This window comes from Neomonachus schauinslandi, chromosome 6 (assembly GCF_002201575.2).
Source record: "Neomonachus schauinslandi chromosome 6, ASM220157v2, whole genome shotgun sequence".
Lineage (NCBI taxonomy): Eukaryota > Metazoa > Chordata > Mammalia > Carnivora > Phocidae > Neomonachus > Neomonachus schauinslandi.
In genome coordinates, this window is record NC_058408.1 from 11,850,771 (window position 1) to 11,875,877 (window position 25,107).

Below are 25,107 nucleotides of genomic sequence, written 5' to 3' on the forward strand. Positions count from 1 at the left end.
CTAAAACTTCCCGTACGACCACGCACAAGAACTAAAACTTCCCGTACGACCGTGCACAAGAACTAAAACTTCCCGTACGACCACGCACAACTACTAAAACCTCCCGTACGACCACACACAAGTACTAAAACTTTATGTACGACCATGCAAGTTCTAAGTACTTGTACTAAGTACAAGTACTAAGTGTCTTTAAGTCTTGGTTGTTCCTCTGTTAAGGAGAATTCATTTGTTCAAAAACATTTACTGAGAACCTCCAGCATCTTAGACATTGTTCTTGGAAGTGGAGGTACAGCAGTTCACAAGGCAGATAAGGTTCCTGCGCTAACGGAGCTCACATTGTAGCAAGTCTAGACACTTCCCTCAGATTGCCTGCCAACTAAATGAGATGATCCACGAAAAACTTAGCACGTGCCCGACATACAGTAAAAAGCCAACAAATACACATCGAATGAATATTTTAACTGACCATATCTTTGGGAAGACACACAATTATAAATTATTTGAAAATCAAAATCAGGGGAAGTTTATACTAAATTTTCTCACAGGAATAATGTACTTTTAATTTATTATCACAGCTTTATTGACATTAGAACTTCCTCTAGTTGCTTTCCTTTGAGTCAGGGGACACATAATGGTCAAGAGCATGGACCCTGGAACCATACAGCTTTGGTGCAGTTCCTGGTTCCACCACTTACTAGTTATGTGACCCCAGGCACAACACTTAACATTTCTGTGTCTGTTTGCAAAATGCAAATAATAATAGCATCATCAAGAGAGCTATTATGGATATTAATTAAGCTTATGTATAAAATGCCTAGAACGGTATCTGGCACATACTAATAAGCATTATATAAGCATTAGCTATTATTCAAACTGATTCTGTGAAGTCAGGTAAATTCAGACAGTAATTTTGTTAACCAATTACCAAAACACATGCCCATATTAGTATTCACAGATACTAAAGCTAACTTTTGAATTATCTTCTTTTCTACCACATTCCATTAACACAACTAAGAATTAACTGCAGGCTCGTCAGAGTCGACGTACATGGAAAGAGGAGTGCGTAGGAAAAGCTTTACATTCTCAATATGGATCTGCTTCTCACTAATGATGACTATGTAGGGTAAATCATTTAACCTCTCTTGGTCTGATAATTCATAAATAAAATGTTTATGAAAAAACTGTTGTAGGAAGCAAAAATCAAACGGGTATTACGAATTAGACAGGCTCTCAAAATGGAAATTCCAAATACCTAAGTTTGTATACTAGGAAGGATAGACTGAATAAGTATAATGTTATCAGCATCGATTTTAAAGAGAATACAATATAAACAATAATAATAAATGGGCACAAGTCCATATTTCTTGTAGTCATACATTTTCAATGGACTGTTATTTAACAGTAAAGATAAACTTTTGTGATAGGAGACCATAAAAACTTTGTGCAATACCTAGTTATATGACAATAGTTACATATTACTATTTTATATAGTTTGCACAGAACATTTTAACAGTTAAGAAAATCAGAATACACTGGAAAAGAAAATATGAATAACGTAACTCTATTTTCCTAAAAGAACCCCCTCTACAGAGATACTAGCAAAGTACATTTACACGTACACAATTAGAGAAGATAAAATGTTCGTACCACTTCTGAAACGCTCATAGAAAAGAATGATTCTAAATACGAGTGTCATTTTGACGTTTTATTTTTACAAATGTTATCATTAGGCTGTAACTTTAGGTAAACAGTAAAATAAAACAGTAAAACAGTTTTAAATGTGCTGGAAATAAGTAGATTAAAAAATAACACAAAACCAAAAGCAAATAGTTCAAATTTCATATTAATTTAGGAAATAAGGAAGAGATATTAGGATTAATATTATTAATCAACATAAAAGCATTTAGGTGCATACCACACATTGTATTTTTCAAAGCACTTTACCAGCACCATCTAATCAGATTCACAGAAACATTGTACTGACAGAGACACTGTTCCGTGCCTCGGGGATCCTTCAGTCATGAGGCCTATGCAAGTAACATAGTTAATGCCAGGCCTTAAAACTGTGTGTCCTAAATCATGGTTCAATTCTGTTTTTACTTCTCCATTCAGCTTCTCTAACTCATCTATCAAGACAACCACTGTAACTGTAAATTCACACTCCTGTTCTCCGGGGTTTGCTAAGCAAAGGCAAAAAGACTCTATTACCCATGCCCAGTGAACCCCTGACCCAGAGATGAAGTGAGGGAACCAGTCAGTCTCCGGAGATTAGAGTGTTGACAGAACAAGCAGCAAGTCCAAAGACCAGATTCTACCTGTGAATTATTAGGTACTGACAGGAATACGTGATAGTATTTTCCTGAGCTTCAGTTTCTGTGAACACTGGGAAATGCTGTCAGAAAGAAGGCTATGTGAAAAATTTTATTCTTAAAAAAGGAAAAAGTCCTAGTATTATACTCAGTAATCTTAAAATTATAGATGATGCCCATCCATTTTAGAAGACCAAATTCATCTCTAATGAGACCAAGTTCTTTTTTTATATCCCTAACTAGCAGATAATTCAATGAAGTTTTAGAACTATAACTAAAAATACCAAACAATAAAGAAAGATCCCAATTTTGCAGGTGACAAGTTATTAAGGCAACCCTAAAATCCTACCAAGTTTAGCCAACCATCTCCGATCTAACTAAAATTGAAGTTTTGTTATATTTTCTTACAAAGATATTAGTAATTCATTCACATGTACAATTTTTTAGTGTAAGAAGCATTTTATATACATCTTATTTGCAAATATACTTTTTAAAAAAAACTGGTAAGTCTCTGTTTCAGTGAGGAGGAAAGTTAGTTTGATTTTTTCTTTGTTTACCTAAGAATATTTATTACAATCTTTTTTTTTTAAAGATTTTATTTATTTATTTGAGAGAGAGAATGAGATAGAGCATGAGAGGGGGGAGGGTCAAGAGGGAGAAGCAGACTCCCCGCTGAGCAGGGAGCCCGATGCGGGACTCGATCCCAGGACTCCAGGATCATGACCTGAGCCGAAGGCAGTCGCTTAACCAACTGAGCCACCCAGGCGCCCAACCTAAGAATATTTATTAAAAATGACATAACCACACAATGTTATCTACACTAATGATTAATTTTTTTCATCTTACTTCAAAAAAGCTGTCATAAGTAAAACTACATATTTTATGTAGTGTAAATGACCCAGTATTTTCCCTCATAACACATGCATGTGAATCTGGACGAAAGAATTTTTTTTTTCAATATATCCAAAAGAAATATGACACACTTTAAAGAGGGGAGGGAAAAAGCTCTGCCTCATTAACAGGGCAAGTCTCACTAATATTTACAGCAAGACTTGCTTCCTTACTTTGTATCATGAAATATAAAAATACCATGTACTAAATTTACCTTAATAAGCATTATGTTCTGCAACTCAGTTCTGTTTTGAGATCTTAGAACACTATATTACTTGTATTTTTGAGAACAGGAAAAGAAGCCAAAGACAATTCTGGAGTTCGAGGATAAAAACTGAACAAAATTTATGATACATAAGAATGCAGACTTCAAAGACAATACTCTCACAATCCAAACAAATCAAAATGTAAGTGCACAGATTTGGTACCACAAAGTGAGAACTTTTTCTTGACTTGTACTCTGATGGTCTGAATGACCCTAAAAAATTGTGGCAGAGAATTTCACAAACAAAATTTCCAATAAAAATAAATATATACTGGCGACCTACAAACTTGAGGTAACTATCCTAGATTATAAAATAAAGATAAATTTAACGTTAGTTCAAATAAAAATAAAGATAAATTTAATGTAAGTTCAAACAAAATCTGAGAGGATAATCTGGAAAAGAAATACAAGTAAATGCCCCACAAGTGCTTAAAAGATAGTCATTATAATGCTGTAGCAAAAACCCAGAAACAGCCAAATGTCAGGATGGGCTACATTTATTTGATTTTCATATGTAGGGAACTAGGCAATTATTAGGAGCTAAGCTAGCATTTTTAATGGCTGCACGTTCATTCTTCCAAAACTGACTTAGATTATTTCTATCATCATGGTCCTTTATAATCAACTGTATGAGACAGCCTTACATATCTATCTTCATACAAGAGACATTAGGCTTCTTATTTCCTTATGGATAAATATATTACAAGTGTAACTGTTTATAATGAAACAGAGATTATGCTTTATAAAGTTTTTAAAACAATTTTAAACAATATTTGTTTTAAAAACAGTATGTATTTCTTAGTGATACTGAACATTTTTCATAAAAAAAATATAAGGAAAAAGTCAAAATTTGTCTTTGGAAATTTAAGAATTCTTCCCTTATGTTGATAATATCCTATACTTAACACAAACATATAGTTAACTTATAACCTAAAGATCAATCTAAATTACTGTTGATAAAAGTGGGTGAAACCACTTATCACTAAATAATCTATATACTTCCATTTTAATGCTGTATTTCATAAAGCAATAAATCCGTCATAAAACTTTGTACTTTATGCGAGGGCCTTATCTAAACACATGCATTATGTGTCCCTCCTTAGGTTTCAACCAGTGAAAATCCACTGGGTAGTATGAGCAACTGTAACACCATCCAATCATTCTAGACTTTGATATCAGCTGAGCTAAATAATTAGCATGTTATCAGAAATTAAGCAGCATTAAGATCTACTAAGCAAGGAAGAAACTGTTGCTGTCATTCTGTTTCCTCTGTTTTGTCTTTATTAAAGGAAAAATATTAAGGATTATAAGACAACTTTTCTTCTGCAAGTTACTGGAATAAGAATGCGGTAAGAGGCTAAACATTTCCAATTTATTTACTAAATTTATACATTTAATTCTAGAACACAATGAAATCTGAAGGGGGGATTCTATTTTTAATTTAATCCTATATTTAGGTTTTAAAGGCTCCAGGAAACAACTCTGGAGAAAATTTTTTTTATTTAATGAACATTGTAAAATTTTTTCACCAAAAGGTCATTATTATTAACATGAGCAAGAGGTAGTTAAAGCTAGCGCTCGGGGCACTTGAGTGAGGCAGTCGGTTGAACATCTGACTCCTGATTTCAGCTCAGGTCATGATCCCAGGGTCTTGGGATTAAGCCCCGCATGAGGCTCCGCACTCAGCAGGGAGTCTGCTTGGGGTTCTCTCTTTCCCCCTCCCTCTGCCTCTCCTTCCTGTACGCTCTCTATCTCTCTCTCTAAAATGAATAAAGAAATCTTAAAAAAACAAACAAACAAAAAAACCACAAAAATCTAGCACTCAAAATGAACTGGAAATTCCTTGATTGCTTCTTGTAAACTTCTCCTAATTTCCAGAAATCAGGGGCTAAGTTTCCTAAATGCATAGATTATTGCATTAATACTGTTGAATTGATACAATCATCCAAAATAAACAACTTCTTTTCCTTTCTAGGTGGCGAATGTTCCTAAATTTTACCTTTTTTAATGCTAAAAAGTATTTGTCTTTATTAACTAGGAATAGATTTCTACCTAAATTATAATGGCAGATTCAGAAAAATCAATAATGTTAAAGTCAGAAATGGAATTATATCTTGAGCAAATACAAATGTGAATATAAAGTGCAGATGAGAACATTAATTCAAATCAAAATTAAACATCAGAGTTTCAAATCTAATAGTCTCTAACCTATTCAGAGTGTGAATAAATCAAGATTTTTTTTTTTTGTGAAACAAGTATAATTAAGGCTTTAACTTACAGACTTTCATCCAGAAAAGCAGAAGGAATCTTCTGGTATGCTTAATGGGGTTATCAAGTGTAACAGCAACTCCATGTGGACTGTGTGCCAATTTCCAGTGGAGATGCTGTTACTTTTGATGGTTACCAACTCACTACAATAGAAAGATACGATCCAAGAAAGACAAAATCAGAGTCACTTGATTCTGACTTGCTTATGGAGGAAAAGAGATAACCTTTCATGCTATCTTAAAAAATTCACAAATAATTAAGAATTAATACCTATCTTCTTAAATCAAGTGTCATGTCACACGAAGGACCCGACAACGGAAGAAGATTAGAGTCATTACTAAGAAATGGTGTACAGGAAAATGACCTATGAATTGACAGATAATTTGGCTAAGTTTGTCTGTCATTTTTGTAGGCCAATATTCTGTATATCTCTTCTACTTCAAAATCAGAATTCAACTAGTATCATGCAAGCAACACAATGGGAGAATGCATGGAAAACAATCTGTAACATAGTCATATGAATATATTGACTATAAATAAAATATAAATAACACCTGATGAAAATTTGCTTGTGTTTTTCTGACAAAGCTCACATTTATTTCACCAATCGATCTATGTACCATTTTATTGTCATGATTAAATAATGGTCAAATAAACCAATTTGCTCTTCTTCCTAATATATACATTTGTCCACCTGAATCACTTTGAGGAAATTCCCTAAAACTCCTGTCCTCAAATGCTACCAAAAAAAGAGAGAGAAACAATGACAATGTCTTATAAACATTCCTTAAAAGAAAACTCTACAGTGTGAAATTTTAAACAATACTTGTGTAAATTTATTTAAACTTTAAGGTATTAAGGTATCACCTGACCATGCTCTCAATGATAAGAACAATGTGGGCAATGATATTTAGGACAAACAGCCTTAGCTCTCCAAACTGAAGTAATAATACTGAGGTAGCCTTACAATGACTTCCTGGCCTCTAAGCTCTAGTTTCTTTTCCTAAAATATACTCTCACTCCTCATGCCTATTTAAAAGTTTAAACTACTTGACCTAGTATTCAAGACTCACTACAATTTGCCCCAACCAATCTTTCTTGGTGTTTATCTTTCTAAAACCCTCCTCAACACCCCACAGTCCTATTATGGTTCCTATAAAAGTGCTATGCTTTCCCTGCTCCATGCCCTCAGCTCCTGCTGAACTCTCTACTTACAAAATACTTTGCCCTGTTTCCTACCTACTCCTCAAGCCCCTACTCAAATGCCATATCCTCTGTGGATAAAGCAAACGAGGTGTTTTATGGTTTGATATTTGTCCATGGCAGAGCTCTAGTTCTTCCCTGAGCCGTGTTGCCATGAGGTGTCAGATCACCCATGAAGGAATGATAAAATGTGTATTTAAATTGAAAAGAAATTGGGGCGGTTGGATGGCTGAGTTGGTTAAGGGTCCAACTCTTGATTTCGGCTCAGGTTGTGATCTCAGGGTCATGGGACTGAGCCCCACATCAGGCTCTGTGCTCAGTGGGGAGTCTGCTTGAGATTCTCTCTCCCTCTGCCTCTGCCCCTCCCCACTGCCCCACTCATACATGCACACACTCTCTCTCTCTCTCTAATAATCTTTTTAATTTTTAAGGTTTTATTTATTTATTTGACAGAGAGAGATATAGCAAAAGAGGGAACACAAGAAGGGGGAGCAGGGGAGGCAGAAGCAGGCTTCCCGCCGAGCAGGGAGCCCGATGCGGGGCTGGATCCCAGGACCTTGGGATCATGACCTGAGCCGAAGGCAGACGTTTAATGACTGAGCCACCCAGGCGCCCCCCAAATAATCTTTAAAAATAAAAATAAACAGTAAATTGAAAAGGAACTTTCACACAAAAAAACACTAAGAACTACCTAATACGTGGCTATAGATGATTAAAACAAAACAAAAACCCACCCCACTTTAATCAACATTTTAAAAAATCCCTAAAATACATGCATTCATAAAAGGACCACCTAAAGAAACACTGATAACACTGACAACGAAAAGTAGAACATTTTCACAAAAATTCTGATGAACCCCTAAGTAGGGACATTCAACTCTACATCTACAATCTCTTGAACTCCTCAGTCATTACTTACTGGCCTCCATGCCCTCAAAAACCTCACTGGATACTCAAGTGATAAAATGTAAAAATACTTACCAAAATGGGCTCAAACTTTTTACTGATGTTAAAACATAATTTAGCAAAAATTCCATTAACCAAAGTAAAACAAAATTACTCACAGAAAATGAAAACTTAGGACGTACTCCTAAAAGGAATGATTAATATTCCCCTTTCCATATCTGTTAGTAACAGCAATACCGAAAACCTTCCTAAATTTACTAGAAGATAAACTAGCTAGACTACGATCTCACTATGATCTCAAACCAGGGACCATGTCAGTCTTTTCCATTGCCTCAAGGAGAGTCTAGCACCTGAATTAGGAAAAAAAATCTTCTTTCCACCATATAAGCTTGTCTACCCTGAACTGTTGACTATATCCATGTATTATCTTTCAAAAGAAAAAAAGAGGGGCGCCTGGGTGGCTCAGTTGGTTGGGCGACTGCCTTCGGCTCAGGTCATGATCCTGGAGTCCCGGGATCGAGTCCTCCATCGGGGTCCCTGCTCGGCGGGGAGTCTGCTTCTCCCTCTGACCCTCGCCCCTCTCATGTGCTCTCTCTCTCTCATTCTCTCTCTCTCAAATAAATAAATAAATAAAAAGAAAAAAGAAAAAACCTTAAGGAAAAGAGAAGAAATAGCTGGGAAGGTAATCATCACTAGAATAAATGTAATTTTGTGCCTTTAACTATATTACAGTTTCTTAAATTTCAAAGGATCTATAATTACATAAAATCATTTTTTTTTTTAAAGATTTATTTATTTGAGAGAGAGAGTGAGAGAGGGAACACAAGCAGGGGGGAGTGAGAGAGGGAGAAGCAGGGTTACCGCTGAGCAGGGAGCCCGATGCGGGGCTCGATCCCAGGACCCTGGGATCATGGCCTGAGCCAAAGGCAGAATTAAATCAAGGCCAGAGCCTCCTGAGCCACCCAGGCGCCCCCATAATGTAATTTCTATTGAAAGAGACAGTAGCCTAGGGACACCTGGGTGGCTGAGTAGGTTAAACGTCTGCTTTTAGCTCATGTCATGATCCCAGGGTCCTGGGATCGAGCTCCATGTCGGGCTCCCCGCTCAGTGGGGACCTGCTTCTCCCTCTCTGCTGCTCCCCCTGCTTGTGCTCTCTCTCTCTCTCGCAAATAAATAAATAAAATTAGAAAGAAAGACAGACACAGTAGCCTAAGGTAAGAGAGGGACTCTAATTCCTAAAGAAAAATTGCATACAGGGATCCTCTCCTGAATGCTGTTCATCTTTGGATTCCTGACACCTGATTCTGTAGGTCAGAGCCTCTGCTTGTAAGTATCCATATTGAAAAAATATAGTTTTGGGCGCCTGGGTGGCTCAGTTGGTTAAGCGACTGCCTTCGGCTCAGGTCATGATCCTGGAGTCCCTGGATCGAGTCCCGCATCGGGCTCCCTGTTCAGCAGGGAGTCTGCTTCTCCCTCTGACCCTCCCCCCTCTCATGTGCTCTCTCTCATTCTCTCTCTCTCAAATAAATAAATAAAATCTTTAAAAAAAAGAAAAAATATAGTTTTAAAATTTCAACCATATGAAAGCATCTTTTTGAAATTATATTTTATTCCCCCTGACAAGACTGAATATGTGATTTAACATGTATCAATTCTCAAAAGTCCCTTTTTCTACTTTCGAAGAAAACATAGCTCACTTTAAAATACTGAAAAAATGTAGAAAGAATTCTACCTGTTGATCAAGAATTCATCTTTTGTCTTGTGATGAAACACAGGGATTGGAACACCCCACACTCTTTGCCTTGATATGCACCAATATGGCCGTCTGTCCATCATTTCAACCATGGCGTTCAGTGTGGATCCAGGAATAAATTTCACCTTTTTTAACAATTCCTGCAATTGATTCACAAATCAAGTCCAGTGAGAGTAAGCAGAACGAATTTCCCAGAACGGCCATGATTTAGCCCAGTGGTTCTTTATTTTGGACATTTATAGTCATTCACATGTCTCCCTCCCCATGTCCAAAAAACTAAAAAACTACAGATTTCAGACCAAATGAAACAAAGTGAAAACAGGGCCACAAAGGATCTAATAAATAACATCAAGAGCAGATTTCACCATTAGAGGATGTGACAAGAGATTGTATACTAACTTCCAAGCACTCGAGATCAAAACTGTCAATAACAAGGTTAGCAGAAGCATTAAATTTCATCAAACTGTAGTTAAAATCCATTCAAACTTGATTTCAATGATAATTTTTAAGTACTTAAAAAATAAGCTACCGTCTTAGGTTAATAAACAAGGATTACAATAGAACCTAATTTCACAGAGTATGGTTTACAACACAGGAAACACTTTCTCAAAGTCACAGTTACTTCCTATGTACTTACTCTCTTTCAAGAACCCCCCCTGCCTCCAGCCCCACAAAAAGTTGTTTTTTATTTCATTCATTTGTCAATTACCAAAAGATGAATTGTATAGGAAAATGTCTGGTAATAATCTCCAGAAAGGCCAAAATATGTTAACTTCATTTTTGAGAATCTCTCTATCCATTATTTAAAGCATTTTTCTAATTCCAGAGTGATTTAAACATTTTCCTCACTTAAGCTGAACTACAAGAAATCCTCTCCCTGGGGGTGCCTCAGCAGCAAAGTCGGTTAAAGGCTGGACTCTTGGTTTCTGGTTTTGGCTCAGGTCATGATCTCAGAGTCTTGAGATCAAGCCCCAAGTCCAACTCTGCACTCAGCAGGGGGAGTCTGCTCAAAACTTTCTCTCCCTCTGCCCCTCCCCGCTGCTCACTCTCTCCCTCCCCCCACCCTCTCTCAAATAAATAAATAAATCTTTTTTTTTTTTTTAAGATTTTATTTATTTATTTGACAGAGAGAGACACAGAGAGAGAAAACACAAGCAGGGGGAGTGGGAGAGGGAGAAGCAGGCTTCCCACTGAGCAGGGAGCCCGATGCAGGGCTCGATCCCAGGATCATGACCTGAGCTGAAGGCAGATGCTTAACAGTCGACTGAGCCACCCAGGCGCCCCTCAAATAAATAAATAAATCTTAAAAAACAAAACAAAACCCTCTCCCCAGAAACCCTTTGTAGCGCCACCTACTGGCAGAATGGCAACATCTGCAATTCGATTTGATTAATACTTGGTTTAAAAATCCAAGAAAAATGAATACAGACTGCATATCTGATTTTGTTAAGCAATAACTATTGCTTTTATAAAACAGTAACAATGACATTAGAATTACATTTAAACAGTCTGTATATTTCAGATACACACGCTGAAATATTTACGGAAGACACAAGGCCTGAAATTTGCTTCAAAACAATCCAATGGGTAAGGAGTAAAAGGGAGGGGTGGCAGGACGGGCGAAGACAAAAATAAAATTGGCCAAAAGCTGATTAATGTTGAATTTGGGTGGTAAAAACATGGAGTACATTATTTTATTTCCTCAAAGAGGAATTGAAAATTGTCTATAAAGGACAATTAAAAAAAAAACAACAACAAAAAACACTTGGCTCCAGCATATTGCATCACATTTGGATGTTCTTCAATAAAAAAATCTGTTCAGAGCTGTAAGTTACTAATTTTAACATTTACAATTAAGGAAACCAGGCTTCACAGGAATGCAAAAAACAAACAAAAAAATCAGTCCATATCACAGTTGCCCACTCTATACAAATACAGAAAACGTAAATTGCTTGCACAGCTTCCAATTGCCAGGCCAACAAATAAACCAACTCATTGCAGTTATACGTTAAGATGAAAGCAGTAAAGCTATCTTCATTATCAGCCTGATTAACAAATAGATATTTGAGCTCTTTCATTCAATAGAATTAAGTTGTTTACGACACACACACACAGATAGATATTTATAGTGAATGACAGAGCTCAAATACATATTAATATTTAGACTACCCATTTTTGTAAAGTGTTTGTTAATTCAAAGCAACAATTTTTCAAATTAATTGCAATTTCAATCTTAAGGAAGCACAGGGTTTTTAGAGAGTTTTACCAAATGTTTACTATGTGCCAGATACTGTTCTGGAGCTTTTATTCACTTACCCCAAGAGGTAGGCATTATTATCAACTCCATATAGATGAGGATACTGAGGTTCTAAGGTTCACCTCCTGAACACAGTTCTGTCCTAATTCTTTATTACTTTCATTATACTAGGCCGGAAATTTGGACAAGTCCTTTAGCCTCTTTAAGCCACACATGTATAATGAAGGAACAGAAATCCAAGATCCTTCTAAAACTACAGTTTTATGAAACCAAATCACCAAATCATAATAGCAGCAATTCCTTCCTTTCCCCAAACCCTACCTCAACTTTGCATGCAACCGTTTCACCTGAGGGAATAAAAACCCAACACTCACAATAGGATGTCTCTTATACCTTGGCTGTGGCCTTGATATCTGTGATATTTACAAACCACTGCTTGCTGGCACGAATAACCACTGGTTTCTTAGTCCTCCAGTCATAGGGATAGCTGTGTACCAATTTCTCCTCTTTCAATAAATGCTTTGAAGACTGAAGCATCTTTATAACTTGAAAAAAATCAGTAACAATTTACATTAGACATAATTAAAAAGTACAATGAAAATCCTACTAACTCTCTAATTCCCAGAGTACTAAACCTGGACTAGTAAGTGCCAGTCGGTAAGAGTAGCCACTTACCAGCTGTCAAGTATAACCTAGGAATCGCCTGGCAAAAAAAGAAGAAACTATAAAACCTTAATTAGATTCCAAATTAAGCCATTCCCATGGTTTTTCACTGCAAAGGAAAGATAAATAGGATAATATCTAAAATTCTACATTTGAAATTCGTAGTCTTTCATACCATGAATCTTTTTTTTTTTTTTAAAGATTTTATTTATTTATTTGAGAGAGAGAGAATGAGAGAGAGAGAGAGAGCACATGAGAGGTGGGAGGGTCAGAGGGAGAAGCAGACTCCCTGCCGAGCAGGGAGCCCGATGCGGGACTCGATCCCGGGACTCCAGGATCATGACCTGAGCCGAAGGCAGTCGCTTAACCAACTGAGCCACCCAGGCGCCCCGAATCTTTTTTTTTTTTTAAGATTTTATTTATTCATTTAGATAGAGAGAGAGAGACCATGAGCAGGGAGAGAGGGAGAGGGAGAAGCAGGCTCCCCGCTGAGCCAGGAGCCCGATGTGGGGCTTGATCCCAGGACCCTGGGACCATGACCTGAGCCCAAGGCAGACGCTTAACCATCTGAGCCACCCAGGCGCCCCTTTCATACCATGAATCTTAAAGTGGTCTCCAAAGAATCCAGAAGAAACCAGCTATAGTGGATTGAATTTTATCCTCCCAAAAGATAATGTTCAAGTCCTAACCTTTAGCACTTGTGAATGTGACCATATTTGGAAATAGGGTCTTTGCAGATGTAATCAAGTTAAGATGAGGTCACACTGGATTAGAGTGGGCCCTAAATCCAATGACTAGTGACCTAATAAGACAGGAGGATACACAGAGACACACAAGAGCAAAGGACATGTGACAATGGGGGCAAAGATTAGAGTGATACAGCTATAAACCAAGGACTGCTAAGGATTACCAGAAGCCACCAGAATCTAGGAAGAGACAAGGAAGTATTCTTCCACTGAACATTCAGAGAGAGCATGGCCTTGCCAAAACACTGATTTCAAACTTCTAGCCTCCAGAACCGTGAGAGTAAATTTCTGTTGTTTTAAGCTACTAAATTTACGGTAATTTGTTACGGTAGTCGCAGGCAAGTAATATACCACGTTTAATTAGCCTTAGTCTTAGTGGGCAAAGGAAAGTCTTCACAGTACCTGGTCCCTGGATCCATAATTATAAAAAGTCAGAAAGCCAAGTCAAGGCTGGAGGATCCCTAAGATTGTAACACATAAACATTGCTAACATGTGCTCAGTACAAGGGTTATAAAAAGAACAGTCAAGGGCGCCTGGGTGGCTCAGTTGGTTAAGCGACTGCCTTCGGCTCAGGTCATGATCCTGGAGTCCTGGGATCGAGTCCCGCATCGGGCTCCCTGTTCAGCAGGGAGTCTGCTTCTCCCTCTGACCCTCCCCCCTCTCATGCTCTCTCTATCTCATTCTCTCTCTCAAATAAATAAATAAAATCTTTAAAAAAAAAAAAAAAAAGAACAGTCAACATCTACCCTCAAGCTTGATTTTATCCTTCCACAAAACTCACACTGCTGTAGCCCTAAAATAATATCTCTCCCTGTTGATTGCCCTGCTTTGCTTAACCACATAGAGCAACTTCAAAACAAAAGATGACGAAGTCCCAACCTCCGTTTTAAACCATGTGGCAAAATAAAATACAACTTCAGATTTTTGTTTCTAATGAAAGTGTAGAATCGGAGAACAGCCAGCGAAGGTTGCTGCTGGCTGCTTTTCAGAAAATATATACTTATGATAATAACATACACAACACTCACCCACATCTGTTCCCTCTTCAAGGACAGCCTTGTTTTGAAGTTCAGGACCTGCAACATCTGTGAAAACTCCATCTTCATCCACTAAACAATCCTACAAAGGGTTATTTTCAAAAATTAAAGTACGAAAACATTTTATCTTGTAACAATCCCCAGCAAAACAATATATATAAAACATCTCAGTATAGTCTTTCACTACATTGAAAATCTGGGTACTTCTTATGCAATTAATAGAAATTTGTGGATTTATACATTTAAATCACAAAAGGCAAAGGTCTTATTAAAACATATACCACAAGTTTATTTTTTTACCTAATTTTTTTAAGATTTTATTTATTTGTCGAGAGAGAGAGAGAGAGAATACACAAGCAGGGGTAGTGGCAGGCAGAGGAAGAAGCAGGCTCCCCACTAAGCAAGGAGCCTGATGCGGGACTCGATCCCAGGACTCTGAGATCCTGACCTGAGCCGAAGGCAGACACTTAACCGACTGAGCCACCCAGGCATCCCATACCACAAGTTTAATTAAAGAAGTAAAATCCTCAACAAAACATTAGCAAACCGAATCCAGTAATACATTAAAAAAATTATAAACCATAATCATTTGAGATTTAGTCCTAGATTCAAGTGTGATTTGCAAAACAATCAATGTGATGTCACATCAAAAAGAAAATGGATAAAAAACATATGATCATTTCAACAGATGAAGAAAAAGCATTTGACAAAGTACAACACCCATTCATGATTTAAAAAAAAAACTCCCTGCAAAGTAAGTTTAGAGGGAATATATCTCAACATAATAAAGTCCTTATATGGAAAACCCACAGCCAACATCATACTCAACAGGGAACAACCGAGAACTTTTCCCCTAAGGTCAGAACAAGAAAAGGATGTCCACTCTCACCACTGTTAGTCAACAGAGTACTGGAAGTCCTATTCTCAGCAATTAGACAACATAAGGAAATAAAAGGCATCCAAACTGGTAAGAAGTAAAACTCTCATTATTTGCAGATGACATGATACTATATATAAAAAAACCCTAAAGACTCCACCAAGAAACTACTAGAACTGATAAATGAATTCAGTAGAGTCGCAGGATACAAACTTAATGTACAAAAATCTGCTGCATTCCTATACACTAATAATGAACCAGCAGAATGTGAAATTAAGAGAACAATCCCATTTACAACTGTACCAAAAACAATAAACTATCTAGGAATAAACTTAACCAAAGAGGTGAAAGACGTGTACTCTGAAAACTATAAAACACTGATGAAAGAAATTCAAGATGACACAAAGAAATGGAAAGACATTCTATGCTCATGGGTTGGAAGAACAAATACTGTTAAAATGTCTATACTACTCAAAGCATCTGCAGATTTAATGCAATCTCCATCAAAGTACCAACAGCATCTTTCACAGAACTAGAACGATATTAAAATTTGTATGGAACCACAAAAGACCTCAAATAGCCAAAGCAATTCTGAAAAAGAAAAACAAGACCTAAATGTAAGACCTGAAACCATAAAAATCTTTAAAGACAGCATAGGCAATAATGTCTCTGACATTGGCCGTAGCAACATTTTTCTAGATATGTCTCCCAAAACAAAAGCAAAAACAAACTATTGGGACTATATCAAAATAAAAAAGTTTCTGCACATCGAAGGAAACAATCAACAAGACTAAAAGGCAAACTACTGAATGGGTGAAGATATTTGCAAAGGACATATCTGATAAAGGCTTAGTATCCAAAATATATAAAGAACTTATAAAACTCAACAAAACACGAATTCAAAGGGATAAATGCACCCCATGTTTACTGCAGCATTATTTACCAAAGCCAAACTATGGAAGCAGCCCAAATGCCCATCGATACATGAACGGATAAAGAAGATAGAGTGTATACACACACACCATACACACTGGGATATTATTCAGCCATAAAAAAGAATGAAATTTTGTCATTTGCAACAACATGGATAGAGCTGGAGGGTACAATGCTAAACGAAATAAGTCAGTCAGAGAAAGACAAATACCATATGATCTCACTCATATGTGTTTTTGTATTTTGGGGGGTAAATACCCAGTAGTGTGATTACCAGATTGTAAGGTAGATCTATTTTTAACATTTTGAGTACACTTATCATGAGGAAAAATAAAATAATTTTTGAAAAAGTAAAATATACCAAAAACACCTTTAACTTGGTCTGTATTAATTTCCAGATCTATGGCAATGTACAAGTATCATGCTGACTTTGGGGTGCAACTTTAACTAAATGGAAAAACTTCCTAATTGGCATGTGTAACATAAATTTAGAAAGGACTGTTTACTTTAAAAAACAAAAACCAAACTGTTCTTTTCAACTCGTAAAACCTATTTGCCATTTTTCAGAAACTAAAAGTAATGTCTACATGAATTAGTACTTGAAAGAAAAAAATTGTCCCCACTTAATATGTATTTTTCAATTCTAATTTTGTGCCGATTTTGTGTTAGGAAAATCTTTATCAATTAGTATGAATTAATGAGGCATTAGGGGACTGAACAAACCTAAGCACGTCACAACTTAATTATAACAAAAATGACTGCTTATCACCAAAAAATAAAGATACTAGTTAGGACTTATCACTTTAATTCTACAAAAGCAATAATTAAAAAAGAAAAAAGAGGCAAAGTACCGTGGGCAGGTTGTGCTGAGAAGCTACACTGTAATCTTCCATACCATGAGCTGGGGCTGTGTGAACCAACCCTGTTCCTTTTGTCATGGTCACATGATTTGCAGGTAAAAGAGGAGAGGCTTTATCGGGAATTAAAGGATGAGCACAAGTACCATTTTCCAAATCTACACCTGTGGGGAAAAAAAACCATAATTAAGACTTATTTTACGTGACAATGCTTCTACCTCTTCAACAGTAGCAATATCAGGTGAAAGGTGCAGGATCTGGAACGAGACTGGACTCAAACTTCCGCTTCCCCTTTTACTTGCACTGTGACCTTAAGGAATCCATAATATGTGAATAATTACAATTCCTACCTCAGAGGATTGCCATGAGTACAAACTGAGGTAATGCATTTTAAGTATGTCGGGCCCTTAGCACAATACCTGTCATACAATAAATGATTTAAAATATTAGCAATTATTATAACAGATAACTCAAATGGGCCCTAGAAGATTTCTCTAATTTATGTACGGCTATGCACCTTTTGGAGCATAAGGACAAAGAAATTGTAGATCAACATATCAATGACCAGTAGGTTCTAACACTCTCTCTGAGGGAACTGTTGTTGTTTTTCATAATGTTACCCTAAAAAGGTAAGAGATGATAAATAATACCTAACAGTCACTGGGTACCCACGGTGTACTGGGCTCAACATAAATTTTTACTTCATCTTCATAATACTGCAAAACACCTAAGATTATCTGCAATTTACAAATCAGAAAACAAGAAAATGTAGGCAATTTGCCTGACGTTACATGGCTAATAAATGATTGAATTCAACTTCCAGGGCAAGTATGACTCTAATGTTCTATATAACTCCAACCCCTTTAATAATGTATCAGACCCATCATCTATCAGGTTTTCTACACCATTAGCAACGTTTCCCACCTTTACTGCTTCTTGACTTGGGTTCTATAAATTTATCTTTCACATGTTCTAAACATAACATAAATAAATAATTCTCCAAACTTCAAAAAGATTACCGGGCTCCACCTATACATTCACCAGAATGTACTAAATAAGTATGTCATCCTATCTACTCTTCAATAATTAAAGAAACGTCAATGGCCCCTTTACTCCTAAGATCTTCCCCACAAACCGCCCTTCATTCTTCCAAACTAAATAATATTAACTTTAAAAAAAACTGTCCTCGTCGAGCAATGTCTCCACTTTTATAATCCTCTTTTCTAGCTATAGAGCAAAGAAAAGTAACCCATTCAATATCACTAGAAGAACAACAAAAATCTTGTAACTTTGACATTTCATAGATAACCCTGTCGCTGATTTCATTTTGGTTAAAACAGCACAATGAGTAAAAGGCTTGAGAAAAACTAACATTCCTTTATAACTAATAACAAGGAACTCCCTTTTCTGAAAAAAATCACAAACTCTCCTCGTTGTTTGACTTGGATGACTTGGCACTTTATTTCTTCTATTTCAAATACTTGAGTTACTAGGAAAAACCTGAATACTTCAGGATGCATTTTTTCCAAGATAATTCATAATGCTGTTAAAGAAGAAAATGGTCAACACTGATTTTTAGAGAAATTTACTGTTTAGTTTTCACTCTGATTCCCTTCTCTAAATTAGATTCGTAAGTAAGGCCAGTCCCCATGACCCTATGTTGTACTTTTCATGCATTTTTAGTATGGAAATTAAAGGTTTACGGCGAAGTAAATTTCATCTATTAACTTTCCTTTATCCCCATACTTAGTGTATCTACCACTTAATACTCTCCCTCACCTCCCAACAAAGATCTCTGAATGATCAATAAAAAAACAATTTATATTTTTCTGGAAAGAAAAGCTATCCTACACAAATTATTCCATTTTAGCTGTTCAAAATTCCTACTACTTTAATAAGTAATAAGCTAATTGTCACCAGTTTATTTTGCTACAGATGAGAAGTATATCTACTTCTCTGAAATGCGGTGGCTCAAAATGGCAACCCAATGATTCTCTGACTGTCATAATTTGAAACAATTACCCAATCTAGAAAGGTGATCTTAAATTTAACCTGAGCACTTTCAAAAACCTTGTGAGAATGCCATTCAGCTTCTATAACAACATCTAACTTGTCAATGAAGTCTATAATACCTTCTGTGCTTAAAAAAGGGGTAGAAGGCAGTTTGGAGTAAAGAATATACTGGATCCTCTAACTTACTTATTGTACCAATAAGGACCAAATGGTATTAAATATCAAACATTTTGTAGCTTCTTCCCTGCTTTTGACATAAAACCCTTTTTATTTTTGTTAAGATTACTTAAACTTCTAACTGGCTTGTATCTGAAATGATACATTTAGAGGGCTTCTCTGTTTAGCTAGGCAATCCTTCCATTTTGGGATGTCTCTATTCATTCTATTTGTGTGATTTTTTTAAACTTATTTATTTACTTTAGAGAGAGAGAGAGAGCACAAGCAGTAAGGGCAGAGGGAGAGGAAAAGAGAATCTCAAGCAGACTCTAAGCTGAGTGTGGAGCTTGACTTAGGGCTCGATCTCACAACCCTGAGATCACGATGAGCCAAAATCAAGAGTTGGACACTTAACTTGACTGAGCCACCCAGGCGCCCTGTGATTTATTTTTTAAGTAAGAAACTCAAGAAATTCAAAGATGTATCATCCCTAAAGATCAAGGAGGATTTTAAATTTCCCTAGATTTTAGTAATTATATTTCAAAACCAGTCAATACTTTAGAAGTCCCAAATTAAAGATTAAGGATTCTTTTGATAGAAGTACAATCTTTGGAATAATTTTCAGAATTTACTAAGTTTCCTCATTAAAATCATATACCAAAAAATAAAGATATTTATTTCCTTCCTTGCACCTTTGATTAAATCAGATAAAGGTTAATTTTTAGTGATTTAATTTTGAATAAAATTTTAAAAGGATATTTGTATATTCTACATTGTTCAAAGGACATTTACCTAATTTTACATTAGGCATTTGCCAGAAATACTATTGTGCTTTTGTCAGTGTTCATATTTTCTATACTCCTATCATGTTTAATATATATTTTCCTTTAGAATAATCAACGCAAAATATATTCTAGAAAGGTAGAAGCCATATCTGTTTCAATTCACAACGCAAAATATTTAGCAAAGTAGTAAACTCAGATCAAATGGATATTCTGATGACTGTGATGGTCAGAATATCTATAAGCCTTTACCTGAAAATGTTGAAATAACCTCAAATGTTGTTTCTAAAGCAGAAGCAACAGGTGTTACTTTATCTGCAGCAAGTATATACAGCTCTCCAGATTTGGAACATTTCACAACAGCATACCTAAAATAAAATTTTAAAAGAAAATTACTAATAATGAAAAAAGAAAAGCCACAGATAGGATTTTAAATGTTTTACATCATTTTAGGAAAACAAACTTCAAGATCAAAAAAGCACTACTTTCAAAGAACTTCATCTGTTACATTTGTTTCATTCTTCTTTTCTTTAAAGATTTTTATTTGAGAAAGAGTGAGCAAAAGAGCACAAGCCTGGTTGGGGCAGGGGTGGAGAGGCAGAGAGAGAAACAGACTCCCCACTGAGCAGGGAGTCTGATGCAGGGCTTGATCCCAGGACACCGGGATCACGACCCAAACCGAAGGCAGATGCTAAACCAACTGAGCCACCCAGGTGCCCCACATTTGTTTCGTTTTTCAAAAAAGCTGGAATTGAGGGCTAAATGGAATCATATAAAGCTTAATAAAATCTATATGAACATCACAACTAAGTTATAATTCACCAAATTTTAAGAGAACTAAACTAAATTTTAAGATGAAATAAATTCAAAATAATGCTAATGATGGAATCAATCCTATTTATGGATAAAACAAAAAATACAGTAATATACTTACTTTGCATCTGGCATATAACAAACAGCTTGATTGGCTGGAATTGTCCAAGGCTGGGTGGTCCAGATTAAAAAACTAACAGGAGATGAGCCATCTGTGAAAATAAAATTTCAAATATGCTAGCAAATGTTACAAATCCGTAACTTTGATAAACTTAAGCAATGAATAAATCTTACCTATGAGAGATACCAACTTGGGAGAAGGCTTCAGGAGAGGGAATTTTACATATATTGAGCGACTGACATGCTCAGGATTATACTCAAGTTCTGCTTCAGCCAATGCAGTTCTAAGGTTTAAGAATATTAGACATAAATATTTGAGGGACTCACAAAATTCTCCACTTTAAATACCAAAAACACATACGTACCTCGATGAGGGAGACCAAAACACAGGTTTGTAAGATCGATAAATCAAGCCCTATAAAAGACAAATATATTATATGAAAGCTGGAATTTTAGAACACATAATTTAACATACCAAAGGAAAAAAATACTTCATTACCTTCTCATACATTTGGTAGAAAATTCTCAACTGTTGGGCCTCATATTTTCCATCAAATGTATAGTAGCAATTATTCCAATCTGCCATTATTCCCCAACGAATAAACGCTGATCTCTGTTTCTTAATTGCTGCTTCAGCAAATGATCTGGCTAAAAAAAAAATTAAAAGAGAAAAGCATCTGAAAACCAATAAATTCTTAAACATGGTTTAGTATGTCTCTAAACAGAGGTATTACACACAGGGTATATACTATAAAATGTATTTAACAGGAAAATTATTTTGAAAGTTATAAGGGTTCAGAAGATAACTAAAATTCTAAAATTAATCAGAATTTCAAAAATATTTTCCAGACTTTACACAATGACCTTACATTTAAAAAAAAATAAACTGGAAAAATTATTTTTCATATCTCTTAATTTGAGAAAAGATAAGAGAATGATTCTTATTTCATTATACACAGAAAAAGTAATCAGTACATCTAGTTTAAGCCAATAATAAGATGCCCTACAGTGAAGTAAAAAATCTTCACAATCATATCTAAATATACAATAGTTTTAGAACACAAAATTCCTTCCTGACCCAATCTACTGAAGGATCAAATGAGATTAATTTAAAAAAATATAGGGGCGCCTGGGTGGCTCAGTCGTTAAGCATATGCCTTTGGCTTGCCCAGGGTCCTGGGATGGAGCCCCGCGTTGGGTTCCCTGCTCTGCAGGAAGCCTGCTTCTCCCTCTCTCTCCCACTCCCCCTGCGTGTGTTCCCTCTCTCGCTGTGTCTCTCTCTGTCAAATAAATAAATAAAATCTTTAAAAAAAAAATTTTTTTTTTAAATATATATATGTATTTTAGAATTGACTTTTAGTCTAGCACTCGAAATAGGTCAACAAGCTCCATCCAGGAAAGTAAATAAAAACACTGAGCACAATAATAATTTCACAAAATATGAAGATCAAAGAACTGAAAAATGGACTTGGAAATGCTCACAAAATCTTTCCTTTAGTCTCTGAACATAAGTTCTCATAAAAGTCAATTAAACGAAATCTTACCTGTGAGAGATACCAACTTGGGAGAAGGCAAAATTTTCTGTGACAAAAATTGGGTTTCTAACAGATCCCATTATAGCCAAAAAAACAAAAACAAAAAACAACAGAAAGTCTCTTCAATTAAGCCCTGGCTTTTCCAAGGAACCAGCATTTAAGAATAACCATTTCAAAACAGAAAAAGAGATTATTTACCTTTCTCTCTAATTTCCACAGCTGAAAGATTCTGAGCTTTTCCACCAAGTTCTGATAATACTTTTATTTCAATGGGTAACCCATGACAATCCCAGCCTGGCACAAAATGTATTTTGGAACCTCTCATCATATGGTATCGATTGGCTATATCCTTCAAAATCTGCAAAGATGATAATCATCATTCATATATAAAGCATGTGACCTTGTTTTATTCCTTTTTAAAAATTTTTTAATTTAAATTCAATTTAGTTAACATATAGTGTGTTACTAGTTTCAGGGGTAGAATTTAGTGATTCATCAGTTGCATATAAAATACCCAGTGCTCATTACATCACGTGCCCTCCTTATTACCCATCACCCCAGCCCCCCATCCACCTCCCCTCCAGCAACCGTCAGTTTCTTATAATTAAGGGTCTCTTATGGTTCACCCTAGTTATATCTCTTTATATCATTGTAAAACACTGAGAAAGCCCAATTTTAAAAGGATTTCTATAAACAAAATAACCTATTAAATCTACTAACTCAACCTATTTTGTTTTATTGATCAGAACAGATAACACTGCATTATATTCCTATCTGGTAAAGCGATGTGTTCCTTGATCTTTCTTTAAATTTTGACTATTCAGGGGCGCCTGGGTGGCTCAGTCGTTAGGCGTTTGCCTTCGGCTCAGGTCATGATCCCAGGGTCCTGGGATCGAGCCCCGCATCGGGCTCCCTGCTCTGCGGGAGGCCTGCTTCTCCCTCTCCCACTCCCCCTGCTTGTGTTCCCTCTCTCACTGTGTCTCTCTCTGTCAAATAAATAAAATAAAAAATAAAAATAAATTTAAAAAAAAGAATTTTTGACTATTCAAACACATTTACTTTCCAGATTTGCTTTTTAGCCATTAAGTATGTTAAAAATTTTTTTTAAATATTTTCTTTGTTGTTTATGATTATAAGAGAAATACAAGCTTTTCCAAAAAAAAAAAGAGTAATATAGGTTCCTTGTTCTAAAAAAAAAAAAATACAAATGTTATAGAAATAACAAATACTAAGTTTAAAAATTTTTTTTGCAAAATTAGATCCTAATGTAACACTGTTTTAAAATTTGTTTTTCGGGGCACCTGGGTGGCTCATTCGTTAAGCGTCTGCCTTTGGCTCAGGTCATCATCCCAGGGTCCTGGGATCAAGCCCCGCATCAGGCTCTCTGCTCAACAGGAAGCCTGCCTCTCCCTCTCCCACTCCCCCTGCTTGTGTTCCCTCTCTCGCTGTCTCTCTCTCTGTCAAATAAATATATAAAAAATCTTTTTTAAAAAAATAAATAAAACTTGTTTTTCCTCCTTCAGTTAATAATATTTGGACATCTTTCATGTCAGTACAGATATATCTGCCTAATTCCTTTTAAGATTCCATACCACTTCATTCCCAAGATTTATTTAATCAAATCCCATTAAGGACAGTGCTGAAAAAGAAAAAAAGTCAATCCAAAATCCTAGATGCAGCAAAAATTTACTTGAAGGATAAAAAGAAAATCATGAACACAGTGACTAAACTGACGAATTCAGTGGAGAGCTTCAGCAGCCCACGTGACCCATCAGAAGAAAGAATCAGTGAAAGAAAGACAGATCATTCGAAATTATCCAGTTAAAGGTATAAAAGATACAAGAATGAAAAGGAATAAAGAAAGCCTTCAGAACTAATTTGAAACCACTTAAAAAAATAATCTATGCTTTATTGAGAACCCCAGAATGAAAAGAGAGGGAAAAAGAATCAGAAAGTTTATTTAAAGAAACTGTAGCTGAAAAAGAAAGAAAGAAAAAGAAACTGTAGCTGAGAACTTCCTAAAACTGGGGAGATATGTGGATATCCAAGTTCACTAAGCTCATACATTCCCAACAAATGCAACCAAGAGATCTTCTAAAAGACACACTATAATAAAACTGTCAAAAATCAAAGACAAAGTAAGAACCTTGAAAGCTGCAAGAGAAAAAAGCTTGTCAATTACAAGACTCCCCTTCCCCCATAAGGCTATCAAATTTCTCTGCAGAACCCTTGCAGGCCAGGACAGAGAAGAATGACACATTCAAAATGCTGCAAATAAACCTCCAACCAAGAATACTTCACCTGGCAAAGCTGTCCTTGAGAAATGAAGGAGAAATAAAGACTTTCCTAGACAAACAAATGCTGAGGGAGTTCTTCACCACTAGACCTACCATACAAGAAATTCTGAAAGGAGCTCTTTAAGATGAAATGAAGGGATGCTATTTACTACCAGGAAAACACATAAAAATACTTAAAGTAAGTATATAGTCAAATTGAAAATACCCCAGGAGTATAGTATGTTGGTGCATTTATGCCATACTCTAATATAAAAGACCAAAGGACAGGTGCACCTGGGTGGCTCAGTTGGTTAAGCATCCAGCTCTTGATTTCAGCTCAGGTCATGATCTCAGAGTCATGGGATCCAGTCCTGCATCAGGCTCAGCCCTGAGTGTGTAGCCTGCCTAAGATTCTCTCTCCCTCTCCCTCTGCCCCTCCCCCCCCC

General features: G+C 36.1%; 1 protein-coding gene across 1 annotated transcript in view; it reads right to left on the bottom strand.

Annotated features, from left to right (window-relative positions):
* Window positions 1-25,107, bottom strand: part of IARS2 (isoleucyl-tRNA synthetase 2, mitochondrial) — a 54,755-nt gene that overhangs the window by 24,478 nt on the left and 5,170 nt on the right. Inside the window, exons 3-12 of the mRNA XM_044915897.1 lie at window positions 22,584-22,743; window positions 21,350-21,498; window positions 21,216-21,265; window positions 21,025-21,134; window positions 20,852-20,942; window positions 20,170-20,285; window positions 16,961-17,130; window positions 14,291-14,381; window positions 12,246-12,397; window positions 9,575-9,735 (exon numbers count right to left, since the gene is read on the bottom strand). Coding sequence (XP_044771832.1) covers window positions 9,575-9,735; window positions 12,246-12,397; window positions 14,291-14,381; window positions 16,961-17,130; window positions 20,170-20,285; window positions 20,852-20,942; window positions 21,025-21,134; window positions 21,216-21,265; window positions 21,350-21,498; window positions 22,584-22,743 — 1,250 coding nt within the window. The remainder of the gene's footprint in view (window positions 1-9,574; window positions 9,736-12,245; window positions 12,398-14,290; window positions 14,382-16,960; window positions 17,131-20,169; window positions 20,286-20,851; window positions 20,943-21,024; window positions 21,135-21,215; window positions 21,266-21,349; window positions 21,499-22,583; window positions 22,744-25,107) is intronic.